The sequence below is a fragment of the Symphodus melops genome (assembly GCF_947650265.1).
Source record: "Symphodus melops genome assembly, chromosome: 4".
NCBI lineage: Eukaryota > Metazoa > Chordata > Actinopteri > Labriformes > Labridae > Symphodus > Symphodus melops.
The window spans coordinates 2,114,754-2,128,259 of record NC_136694.1 but is presented as its reverse complement, the minus strand read 5'-3'; the positions used below and the strand labels follow the sequence as shown (position 1 = coordinate 2,128,259).

Genomic DNA, 13,506 nt, shown 5'->3' with positions numbered 1-13,506 from the left:
TGTCTCTTGCTTCTTTGCAGGTCCAAATGATCTCTGTTTCTTCGTTCCTCTGAATGAGGAATGAGTCTGTCCTCTTCTGTGTCTGTCCACTTTGACTAAAACGAAAACATTTAACTTCTCCCGTTACCCACTCGTTCTAACTGAGCTGTGTGAGAGTGGCACTAAATCTTTAACCTTTAGTTCCACAGAGCAGAGACTGTAGAAGTGGCTGACGCCGCAAAAACTCCAATCTGTCTAATTCCTACTCAAACATATCGATTTAATATAAAGGACAAGTGTGCGACTTTTTCGATCCAGTAGATGTCGCCCTCGGGCACCAGAATAAAGGGGGTGTGGCTGTTTGGCCACACCCCCTCTTCTCCTTTATCTGGACTTATCAGGTGAATGTGGTTTGTAATAAAATAATGACACATTTTCAAATAGAAATTAGACAAATACCATTTCTTATTAATATGCAGCGTCTTCAACATGACATCACTTATTGCTTCATGTCCCTTTCTTTTAAAAAAAGTATCTTTTATATATTTGAGCTTGTATGCCTTTGTTTGAGAGGACAGTGGATCGAGTGGGAAACCAGGCAGAGAGAGCAGGAGGATGACATGCAGGAAGGGATCTGCTGGTCAGATTAGGATCCAGGCCGCCCGCTCGGAGAACGATAGCATCCGTACACAGGACGCAACTTAACCGCTAGGCCACTGGCGCCCCTGAGCCCCATTTTTCAGGCCCCAAGATATCTCCATCTTGGTGTAGTTGAACCAGCCGGATCATATTTGGGTAGATTTAGAGTGCAATGTCTCACTTGGAGGGACTTGTCAAGGAACACTTGCTTTATGACTCGGCTTTGTCGTCTTTATCTCAGCAGGTTCAGAACTGATTCATGAACCTCCTGCTGAAGAGGAAAGGACGACGTAGCAATTAAGACTACAAGCCCATTCTAACACACTGATTTTATCCAATCAAGAGAGAAGTAGGCTCACTATCCTGTAGACTAAAATACGATTTCTGCTCATGTCGCCCCCTGTTGGCCAGTGAAGTGAGTGCAGGTTTGAGGCACGCTACCTTTGGATCCACTTTAGAAACGAGAGGTTAAATCCACTTCCTACATACTGTAAAGCTGTAGGATCTCTATCCCTTATCTTATTCACTTATATTCTTTTGGTATCGGTAAAGGACAAGACCACATTATGATTTCCTGCATATAGATGGATTTATTTCGTATTACTTAGACTTTTGTGTTGTACATGTCCAAAGGTGAAGGGAATGTGCACACTGTATTATATCATGATAATAGCTCTGCTTTGGCTTTGCGAAGGTGTGAATGACGATGTGAGAAGGAACCTTCAGAACAGGTGTGATTGGCTTTTAGTGTCACCTGAGTGGTGCTGCTGTGTTTACATTGTGTGATCAATCCCTGCCCAGTGTGTGTGTGTGTGTGTGTGTGTGTGCTCCTTCCTTTCTTCTCTGATCAATAATGACTCTAAAGTTCAAACCTCAGCCCCGCTCTCTTCCAGTCCAGGTCTTGTTTTCTCTGATTCTAACCTTCAAGTCCACTTAGTGTGTGTGTGTGCGTGTGTGTTTATGTGTCTCTAACCTGTAGAGATCGTGTCCTCCTTCCTTACCTCCTTCCTTCCTACCTCCTTGTTTCTTTTTCTACACTCCCCCTCTCCTGCTGTCTCCCCCTGTTTCCTCACATCTCGCTCCTCTCTCTCTCCACGCTGAAATGGGTCGTCTGTCCATGACAGGAATGAAAACGAAAACGAAAACGAGAATGAGAACGAGAACGAGAACAGGTACTTTGGTTTCGGCACGGCATCTCTTTCGGCCTGTGCATGTCTGGGGGAGCAGATGTTTCTCCTGAGCGGGTGAAAACAGCGGGGTGGTTTCATTCAGGAAGACCAAGTACAAAAGACACGATCAGTCAAGTTCTAGTGAATTACTCAATCAGTTGTCAATCCAGCAGTGGTTGTCTGTGAGGCACTATGGAGGTAAATGGAGACATAAAGATAACGAGGGATCAGCTGAAAAATGAAAAGGATGTAGGTGAGAGGTTTTGTTTACTTTATGGGTGTCAAACTGTTTTATAATCTAACAAAATATCAGATATTATCCATCCATCAATCCATCAATCTATCCATTCATCTATCTATTTATCCATCTATCTATTCATCTATCTATCAGTCTATTCATCCATCCATCAATCTATCCATCTATCCGTGAATCCATCCATCCATCAATCTATTTATCCATCCATCAGTCTATTCATCCATGAATCTATTCATCCATCCATCCATCCATCAATCCTTCCAACCATCAATCTATCCATCCATCAATCTATTTATCCATCAATCTATCATCCATCAATCCATCCATCAGTCTGTCATCCATCAATCCATCCATCCATCAATCTATCCATCTATCCGTGAATCTATTCATCCATCAATTTTCATTTATCTATTTATTTGAACAGGGGCAGTGTACAATATACATTAACCTCAGAAAGGAGAGATGCATTGTACCAGGTTGTAGCACTTGTCAATCTATCCATCTATCCGTGAATCCATCCATCCATCCATCATCCATCCATCTATCCATCTATCTATCTATCTTCCATCCATCCATCCATCCATCAGTCTGTCATCCATCCATCCATCCATCCATCCATCCATCTATCCATCTATCCATCTATCTATCTATCTATCTATCTATCATCCATCAACCTATACATCAATCCATCCATCCATCCATCCATCCATCCATCTATCCATCTATCTATCTATCTATCTATCTATCTATCTATCTATCTATCATCCATCAACCTATACATCAATCCATCAATCTATTCATCAATCAATCTATCTATCTATCCATCAATCTATCCATCCATCCATCCATCAGATAATGCCCCCTCAGTATTTATAAAGCATTGTAGAGCACAAGTCAACTTGTTACCATCTGATGGTCCTTACGTTTGGATATCTGTAAACTTAGTGCTCGTAATCTTCTTTATTTTCAAACTTCGCTGAACAAATCAGACTGTTCTCTGATCAGCCAGAAATAGTCGAATGCAGAGTCGTGCATCCCTTCTGTTACAACCAAACCAAAAACAACATGTAGAAGGTAAGCCACAGTATTGGCACAGTTTGACACCAAGTGTAGGCAACAATAGTTTAAAGACAACAAACAAACTGAATGTGCTTCCTTAACTCTTGAAAGTTCAATTCTTTTAGTATCCTGTCTTATTTCATGAGATCTTTAATAAGCTAAGTGTGAAGAAAGGATCTTATTTCCATCATTATCTCGTAATGAAAACAGTCTTTACCTGCTATGCTGCATGATAATCAAACAGGAATTCATAATCTAGCTAGGAAGGAAGAATCCAGTTTATGACAAACGGGGGTCTTTATTTCCGTCGTCTGCTATCAGCATCGTAAAAGACGTTTGCTGAGATCTGAGAATTCAGCAACTTCGCTTCAAAGAAGTCAGAAGGGGCAAGAAACACAAGCAGTCAGCTTATCGAAGGTGACATAAAACTTCACCGTTAACGACGGGCCCTACTCACTAGGGCTGGTCAGGGTTTGAGTTTTGAGTAAATAAGCTAACTGAAGTTTGTATCTAAAGATAAGTCCAGAAGCCAACGCTGCTCTCAGAAGATATTTTGTTTGATAGGACATCGATAATGGACATGTTGAATTGTCCAGTTTGCAGCCATTAGGACACAGGGATGTTATATAGCAGCCTGCTTTTCTGACTGCTTGTGTTTTCCTGCCCTGTGAAACTTCATGGTAGTCCTGAGAAGCTGCAGTAAAACCCAGACACATGCTACGCTGCCACTTTATGATATGAACATTAACCACAAAGATGTTTGTCTTATTTAAAGCTGAAGCCTTTTTTGAAGTCACTGGTGTTCTGATGATGTTTTAACTTTTTAGTAGAGCTGATGTTCCTCTTCTTTCTACACCAATCAATGTTAGACTTGTTTTTCCTGTATGTTTTATGTTATCCATCCGTCTCATGACTGTGTTTCTCTCTCTGCCCACCCATCCCCACTCTGTGTCCGTGTCCTTCCTCTCTTTTTTTCTCATTGGTCCAAAGGTCTCTTGAAAGGTATGAAAGGAGACGAGTCTCCCATTTCCCCACCTGAGTCCTTCATGCTGATCATCTTTGATTTTCTTTTGCATTTTAACTGATTTATTGTAAGCTAGAGCCTCTCCAGTTAGCCGAAACAGCTGTGGAGAAAATGAAGCTTGTGTGTAAGAAACACAAAAACACTTCCTCATAAAAGCTGCAGATGAACACAATTCAAGTTTTGCAATGCAAGGAAGCTTCCATCTAAAAGCAGTGGTTTAGCTTTTAAGGCTATTCCAGTCTTTATGTGAAAACATTTAAAGTCACTGAAAGCTGCTTTGAAATGTGCACCACTGAGAATATCGAGATCATTTCAGGTGGACTGGCGTCTCATGAGGTAAGACGTGATGACGCGAAGCAGCAGAGTCCTCTCTATGACGCTATAACGAGAATCTTTCTATCAAAGCTGCGTGGAGTTGAACAGAATCACAGCGTGAACTAAAGAGTGGAGAACAGGAAACAGAAGCGGTCGTTTGCAGACACTCTATGCACCGCGCTGCAGTCACAGGATGTGAACGACCGTCACTCCCCCTCACACTGACTCCAGCTGAATTCTCCTGATTATATCCTGCTGCCTTCTCACATCAGCTCACTGCAGGAAAGAGTGGGCAGTAGTTCTTCACAGTCCCATATCACTGTGCGTTAAAGGGCGTTCTCTGTGGTTAGGGTTGTTTAAGATCAGCTTAATGCTACAGAGTGCTTCTCCTGCATTCTCTTAACACTCACTCACTCTATGCGTATCATCCTTTTCATCCCCTCACATTGTTATTCATCAACCATGTGCGCTCTGAAAGCATCCATCTTTTCAGCCCGTCTGCTTCTCTCAGTGTCTCGGGCTCTTCTCTTTAAGGGTCTGAAGAGAAGTTGAATTTGCTGCATCAGTTCTATCTGACTTTGATCTATCTTTGTCTGCTGTGGTTTATTTGTACTCTTTGAGTATTAACTTGTGTTGTTTCTGAAATGTTTTCTAAAGTCAAAGAGCATGAAGCATGATGATTTCAGAGAAGCCTCTGTGCTGGTTCTGTTCTCTCCTTTAGCAGGACCGCTGCATAAACAGTGTTTGTTCACCACGAGATTCAAAATACAGACATGAGCAGGAAGAGAAACCCCCACCAAAGGAAATCTCACATTTGCATCCTTGAACTGCATTTATTGCTGTTATGCTACTGGCTTGATCCAAGACAAAGAAAAGAAGAAGCTAATGCTAATCTGTAGCTCTTAATCCCTGTGCATGAAGTTCTCTCCCCCCCTAAAATCAGAGTTCGGAGACATGCAGCCCTGCTCTGAGCTGAGACCAAGCAATGCGACCTGTATTGGAGTTTTCATGCTTGGATCTCATGTCAGAACATGGCGATGATTTAGCATGTGTATGCGTTGAATTTTTGGGGACAGTATTTATGTCTTTAAAATCACCCCTGTCTCCTTGAAAACACAGCTCGGTTACATATTTTCTGCCTCAGATCCATGTTGGAGGAAATGTAATATCTGCCTGACATATTGTGGAGGGAAATTATTGTTCCACTGCGGGAAGTGTGACGTTCTGACGCCGACTTAGCGACTTCACAGAGGTCACATCAGACAGGAGAGTTTGCGTTGCGTGTCCTTTAGTCCTTATATTGAGGGTTCGGTCCGGACTGAAGGCAGAGTTACATTTCCTTAAAAAAAAACACATCAGAGAAAATCTGTTGAATGTTATTTTAACGAGACAGGGTTGCTTTGAAAACATAGAAGTGAATACTGCACAGTGTTCTGCAAAAGCAACTATATCAACGAGCATCTTTGGGAAAGAAAAACTAATGCAAACACAGCTCTGGTTTTAAAGGATGGGTTTGACATGTTTCCATATTCTACCTGAGAAGCCCTTTTCACACACGCACGCTTGAAAATGTATCGACAACTTGAGACACGCCGCGCCGGACAGCTTCCTGGGTTCGTTGTTCAATGTGCATCAAACAGAGTGTGAGGCTAATCATGTGGTCTGGTGGGAGGATGAAGCAGCCGAGTCTGAAACCATGATGACAGTTTGTACACACACATCAATGTGCACGGCCTTCCTGAGATCAGATGTACAGTAGCTGATGATATGACAAAAACAAAGTGGTGGTCATTACGTCCCCTCCCACTCTCACAGACACTGACACATAATCATTTAGACCCACTGCTTACATTTGCATCCCCCCCCCCCCCCCGCTGGAGTCGAGTCGTTCCTAATGAAAGCAGCTCTCCACAAGGATCATTCAGAAAATGATTGTCACCATTTTCTGTAAATGGATGATTGTGACACAATGAGAGCTAATCTGTACTCAGTTTCTACCCCAAATACGTTTGTCACATACTCATACAGATGTACAGTGAGGTGTAAGACCATGCAATGACAATAAACACTCAATTCAGTTATGCACATATATACAGTAAAATAGAATATAATGAAAAAAATATAAAAAAGAGTTAAACAGTGACCAGGGTCCAGAAATGTAAAAAAGGATTATTAAATGTACAAAATATAAACTCATGTAAACAGAGTCCAGGTGTGTTTGCAATACACGATGGATGAGAGTGGATTTACTCGTGCGTCACTTACTTCCTGTAATAAGGTCTCTGGACCGTCTTTATTCACAGCCTGCTCTTGCATTATGTAATACGGATTTACACGCTACGATCTCGCATGAGAAGTGATCGTTTGCTTGTGTGACGTACTTGTCAGTAGTAAGTGTAGTAGTGTCAGGAGTCGCGGGTCATCTGGACCCCTTTGTTGTCAAACTGACCACGTACAGAAGGTCGTCAGCAGTTTAGATTAGCAAAGTACGGAGGCCAGAAAGGTTCAGTCTCAGCCTGTATTCTGAGCTTTAAGTCGTTGGTTATAGATTAAATCTGAATCTTTAGACGCTCTTCATCACAAATAAAAAAAAAAACAAATCTGAGTCACACATGAATTTTATCCCCATTGGTCGTAGCGTGTTCTCTCCCATTATAAGACGTTGTAGCGGGAGTATAGGATGGTAACAACACCATCATGTAGAATTTAAAATGTTCAAACCTATCCTTTAAAGCAAACATGGAAAAGAAATGAACATAAAACAAAATTTGAGTCTGGGACCTCGACAAACACTTGATGACACGTTTTCAACAGAAAAGACTAAAAAAAATGACTTTAACATCATTTCTTTACCTGCAATGCCCTTAACTTTTCACTTTCCTGTGCCTGACTAACCTTTGCCGATGGAAAGGAAAAGGTCCGACCTCCAGCTGGCGGTATTTAACATCGTCCCGCTTCCGTTTTTAACTCTTCTGCGTTCTCCCCTTTGCAGCAGCGATGAGGACAACAAACCTCTGCAGGGCAGCCAGACGTCGCTGGACGGCAACGTGAAGGAAAGCGACGACAGTCTGGTCGACTACGGCGAAGGTGGCGACGGCCAGTTCAACGAGGACGGCTCTTTCATCGGCCAGTACACGGTGAAGAAGGACAAAGACGAGACGGAGGGCAACGAGAGCTCTGAGGCCACCTCGCCCGTCAACGCCATCTACTCCTTGGCGTAGCACTGTAGCAGCAACACGGGGGGACTAGATGACACTTCCTACGACAAACCCTGATACCACACACCTAACACACACACACAAATATAATAATATATGAAACACACTAACACAGAATAGACGCAGCAGGACCTGTCTGGAGACGGCGTGGGCTTTCCTCTGCGTGTAAAGATACGGGAGGATTACAGGAGTGGAATTAGACCACAAGCCTTTAGTTTAAGTTTCCAGCTCGTTGGAGGTGACGCTCAGACAAAGCGGGACAGTGCTGGTTTCCCTCTGGGCTCTGCCTGCCCTTTTTCCCACACAGACTTGACGTGTGCCTTTAGGGCAGCTGTCAGCACTTGGAGGCCTCAACAAGCGTCCTTTAGAGATTTTTCTTCGGTTCATTTTTGCTCCTAAACATCTTCAGCTTCTGTGCTCTCCTTCCTGATGCACCCCTCTAAACCTCCGTCTTGCCCCCCTCAGTTAAGACGGCACACAAGGTCCCCCCCCCCGACACACTCTCCCACTTGACCCCGTCCTCTAACATATCAGCATCTAATCTTCACAGGATCCCGGCAGATATGTTTATCATATTGATATTTACGCAGTGAAAGATTTCAGTTTTTCCACAGCTGGTAGACGAGTCATCGAATCTTAACGAGTGCTGTATTCAGACCTGGCACGCCTTTTAGTGCCATGCAAATCTATGCACTATATCACCTCCTCAACACCAGTGTTTGGTTTTAATCTGGTTTGTTAAAGTACACATTTTGCATTTCTTCTTTTTTTAACCACTTGCAGGCTTAATCACATGCTTTTAATCACTTTGCCTTGTACAATGTTTTTCTTACCTCTAATCCAATGTCGTAGTGCAGATGTTACAATAACCTGTTTCTACCACAAGCAGCGAGCCCTTCGACAGTGCGTTCACGAAGCCCATTTATCTAAAGATTAGCAATGTTGTTTTGGAGCATGATGGCAACTTAGTGCAAGCAAAATGTGAGAGCTGCAGAGAGGAAATGTAGTGTTGTTTGAGGAACAGTAGACTATGACTCGAGTGGTTTCCTAGTTAGCATGCAGGCTAATGCTGCATTCATGTCAAATGGGGACAACTGCAGCAGGCGTCTTTGGGAGCTGCTAGCTTGAAGAGCTTTCTTTTTTTTTGTTACACGCATGAACTAGTTAGCATTACTTCCTAAAGTATGGTTTATACCAAATCAAGCATTGCAATGTCAATCCAACAGCTCTGGGAGAAAGAGGTAATCTCTGGATCCGACAACAAAGTTCCCAATCAGGTCCCATTTGAACAGGTTTATTTTAGTTTCGATCTCTCCCGCAGGACATGAATGCAGCATGAGAGGCTGAGATCCTTAAGGTGTGTTCAGACTAAAAGTTTGTCTCGGGTTTGTCGTGCTAATTTCACTTCTAGATTGATTTTGTCGTCTCATCTTCATGACATCACAAAGGGCAGTAGCCCCTCCCCCAGGTGGGTGACACTCCCACAGCTAGGTGTTTGTTCTGCCCTCTGAGTCTGCCTTCTCACCGTAAACAATAGGACATGGAGCGAGAAAGCACAGAGTACACCCGAGCCCTCTGACCACGCCCCCGCTCATTTACATATTTAAAGCTACAGACACAGAAACAGCCTGTTCTGAGCAGGGCTGAAATAGAGGGTTTTATAGACATGATCAAATACAGGATCAGTGTGGATTTAGGACATTTGTTAGCCATCAGGGAGCGAGTAACATAAACGTCATTCCTCCAAGAAAATGAAGGCGCAGCATTTAACTGAACATTTTCAAAGCACATTCATGTCTTTCAGCTCATCTGAAAGGACCTGAATCTGGGGGTTGCACACTTGGAGGACTAAATTGTCCGTACATGCTGTGCGACTTATAACCGCTAGGTCCCTGGAGCCCTGAATCCTTTATTTTTATCCCGATTTAGCCTGAACACACCTTAGCACAAAGATCTCCTCTTTCCTTCGCGTGTAGTTTGAATAAAATCAATCAATAAAAAAAAAAGACCACATAGAAACCTTGAATTAAAGTTTGACAATATTCACAGCATGAACATATATAATTAAATTCACCGCCACATTTGGAAAAGGCGCGTCAGCTTATTTTTAATTTTTTTTAGCAGACGAAGAAATTTTAAAAAATGAGTTTGAGTTGATCCAGAGCGAGATCGACTCGCTCAGTGTTTCCCTCGTCCTGCGAACACGCTGTCACGTCGTCACACTATGACAGCACTATGAAAACCCTGAATCAACAGAGATCTTTACTGCAGTCAGCAGCTGCAGCTCACATTGTATTTGACATATTTATTTTATATTTCTATTTATGACATAATGTGGATAGTATTAATATATTAGTCTTTAATTTAATTGTTGTTAAAGACACATTTTCGATCACCGTCAAACAGCCAAAATCAAAGATGTGTCCAGAACGGTGATGAGAAGCGTTCAACGCGTCGGTGTCTCCCACGTTTGTGTCAACAAAACAACAACAGTGACAGATGATCTGTGTATCGTGCTGCTCTTCTCCCACTCATGATGTATTACCGTTCATCTGTGTTATTCAGATTTATGTGACGTAACTTCTCCACCACACAGGAAATGAATATGTGTACTTGTTATTTATTTGACTTATGTTCTGTACATGTAAGTCCTGAAACAAATCTCTTATCCTTGTAAATATTTAAAGGTCGATTCCCCCAGAGAAAAAAAGACAGAAAAAATGCTTTATCCAGAAAATAAGGGAAGAAACAGTCACAATTGTGTATGGACGGTGCAGTGCGGCGCCACAGCGTGCTCCGCCGTCACGTAGCTTTGACTAACATTTGCACTCTGAAGAAGAAACACGAATCATCCCTCACTCCGTGTCGCCCTTTTTTGCTTTGACTTTGTTGAATCTGCTTCTGACTGTGGCGAGTCGATCGCTCCCGGGTTGGATTCTATATGGTGAGAGAGGAATACGTTAGATTGTCTATGATGTAAATAAGATGTAAGAGCTCCTGCAGTCGTAGCTACGTCGCACTCAAGCTGCTATAGTGTAGGCTGAAGAATTGTGCGTTTTCTGACGTGCTTGGACAAATCCTCTCACCCTCCTTTAAAGTGTCGACACTTCTGAGACCAACGCATACACTCCCCTAACTCTTCCCATAATGCCTTTCTGCTCACACGCCTGCCGTGCTGGAGTATAGCTTGTCCCATTTCAGGGGTCATGGTGGTGTAAGGGTCGACGTGACGTCATTTTACACTCAATATAAGAAGCTGGCATCAACCTAAGTTTTGTGGACATCAGTCACCATCTTGTGTTTTTTTTTTTTAAAGGTCAAAGTGAGCATACTTGTTTTTTCAAAGGGTGGATGCATCTTTAGCTAACCATTAGAGGCATCACCATCCATTTCACTTTACTATCTTTTATCCTGTTTAAGTTTATCACAGGAATTTAAATTCAAGTTCAGAAGGGTCCCACGTAAGTGACGCTTCCTTCTGTGACCATATTTGGACAGCTGCAGTTCAAATAGCACTGAATCTGTCGACCCAATTTGACATCTAAAAAATGCCCCTGACGCGGGACATCGAGCTATGCGTACATCCAGAAAATGCGGCACAATTCAAATTAAGTACTAAATCACAGATTGAAATTCCCGTCCTGTCCGCCACTAATCCCCTCGTCTGAAATCCTGCGCTCCCTTCTCCCCTTCTGCAGAAACTCAAAGCAATATCCTGAGTTCTAATCAGCTGGCTGTTCTGTTTCTCTGTCGCCATCGTTTGACAGTTTGTTCCCTCTTGCACCTAGCACAGAAACCTCAACGAAAACAGAAACACGGTGCTGACATAGAGAAGAAAACGGGAAGAAGAAGAAAAAAACACACGAAAGAATCCAACATTGGATTGGAGCAAAAGTCCGAACTTTCTCACAGGACTCACTGGAAGTTTATTTTTTTCTCCTGGATTTGGTCTGGAAACCTGCACCCTGCTCCTCCCACATGGCCTTTCTCTTTCCCCTTCAAGTGGATCAAAGCAGGGGGGGCGGAATATTGTAAAGTGGCTATATTACAAAGAAAAGAGAATTATGCATAACTTGCTAAAAACCCTGTGCTTTTTTTTTTTTTCTTGTCCTTTTTCTTTGTGCACGATAAATTGAAGGTGCACACGGAGCCGAGCGTCTCTTTTTACTGTCTGCGTCACCTCGGCTCACCTTTCATGGAGGGAAAAAGAAAAAAAAACTGTCAGCTTCTCGTGTGTCTCATTTCAAAATGCTGCGATGTCTTAGAATTTTACCGGTGCACATACGAGATTTGCGACTGGATTTTTTAAAAATGATTGATCACATGCTGTTTGGCTTTTTGTATGACCTCTCATGTTAGCGTCTTCTTGTTTTTACCATGTGTATCAGAGCAGCTCGTCAAAGTCTCGCTTCGACACGCAAAAATAACAGCTTTTGTAAGGTACATACTCAACAGAAAATGGCATAAATATATTCACCATGTATGCGTGTATGATGAGATGTTGCAACTTCTGCTAGCGACGCCTTCTTTATAGTAAAGCTATCTCCTTTTCTCTACCTCCTGACGCCTGGTGCTTCTGTTCGTCTCCCAGCCTTTGTCACATTTTTAAAGCAAAGTCGACATTTCTTTTTTTCTTGCAAATATTAAACAAGAAGAACTACGAAAAGCAAAACCTTTCGAACCCACTTGGTAAGATGTTAGCTGTGCCCCTTGTCGCGCAGCTACTAATAACTAAAAATTATATTAGATAAGACAGGATGAAAGAAAGTTCAACACATTTTCCTTCTTTTTCTTATCACACAGTCAGAAGCCGGTGTAGGTACCAGATCGGCTCGGGGTCCTGCGCCTGCTGGTGACGACACACAAATTTACACTACCCACGATCACACGAGTGTTTCTGATTGGTTGAGCTTGCTGTTACCATGGTAATATTTCCCACCCCTCTGTGCCGTATGTTTGCGAACCTTGACGCGAACAGATAAGTCTTGTTAGCAGGCTCGCTAGTTAGCTAGCTAACACGAAAAGCGCTAATAAACTTTTAGTACTGCAGTAAATGTAGTTTATATCTTCCAGGACACAAACTTCAAGATAGTACAACACTCGCATGAACAGTATTCACACTTTAACAACAAAAGTAACTTTAAAAAAAAGATACAATTCGCAAAGGATTGTGGGATGGGGAGCTCCTTGACTTTGGACGAAAATCATGAAAACAGTCTTCTACTGTTGTTTTTTCCTGTTTTTTTTAATGCCGTTTATGTGCAGAATTAATTATATTATAGTTGTAGTATAGTAAAGCTCAAAGACCCACAAAAACTCGAAAATGTATAAACTCTCAAATTATTTTGTGTGACGTCACTAGCAGGCGCAGGACCCCGGGCCGATCTGGTACCTACACCGGTCATGCTGAACTTTGAGTTCATTGTCAATGGCATCTTCATACGATATTCATCCACTCAAACCACAGTGATTCACCACGCCACTCTAGTAGTACCGGTTTTCATCCAATGCACACGTTAGACTAGTGCAGTGTTTCTCAAATGTGGGTATGTGTACCCCTAGTGGTCAATGGAGGTACTACATAGGGTACATGCTTTCTCTTTCACTCCATCTCATATGTGTAAGATTAAGATTTAATTTATTGATCCCGCACGGGGAAATTCTGTTTACACTCTGATGATCACACTGAACAGGATCCTGTGAACATGATCAGAGTGACGGAGCAGCCCCCTGGGAGGTAGAGCTGGTGGGGGGGTTTCAGTGCCTTGCTCATCAAGCTCCTGCAGTGCTCAGGGAGCGGCCTAGCACCTCTTCAGCTCCCAGACCAGTCTCCCTGTTTGGTCTGAG

General features: G+C 42.7%; 1 protein-coding gene across 9 annotated transcripts in view; it reads left to right on the top strand.

The window, feature by feature from the left end:
• The window catches only part of nfasca (neurofascin homolog (chicken) a), a 117,879-nt gene extending 105,664 nt beyond the window's left edge, over nt 1-12,215 (top strand). For 4 of the 9 annotated variants that reach the window (XM_079341870.1, XM_079341869.1, XM_079341868.1 and 1 more), the window contains one exon: nt 7,434-12,215. In XM_079341870.1, the coding sequence (XP_079197996.1) occupies nt 7,434-7,662 (229 nt within the window). In that variant the 3' untranslated portion in view covers nt 7,663-12,215. Of the gene's footprint in view, nt 1-20; nt 1,791-7,433 lie in introns of all 9 variants that reach the window. The other 5 variants (XR_013778920.1, XR_013778921.1, XR_013778922.1 and 2 more) reach the window with 2 other exon arrangements.
• Nucleotides 12,216-13,506: the final 1,291 nt, after the last annotated feature.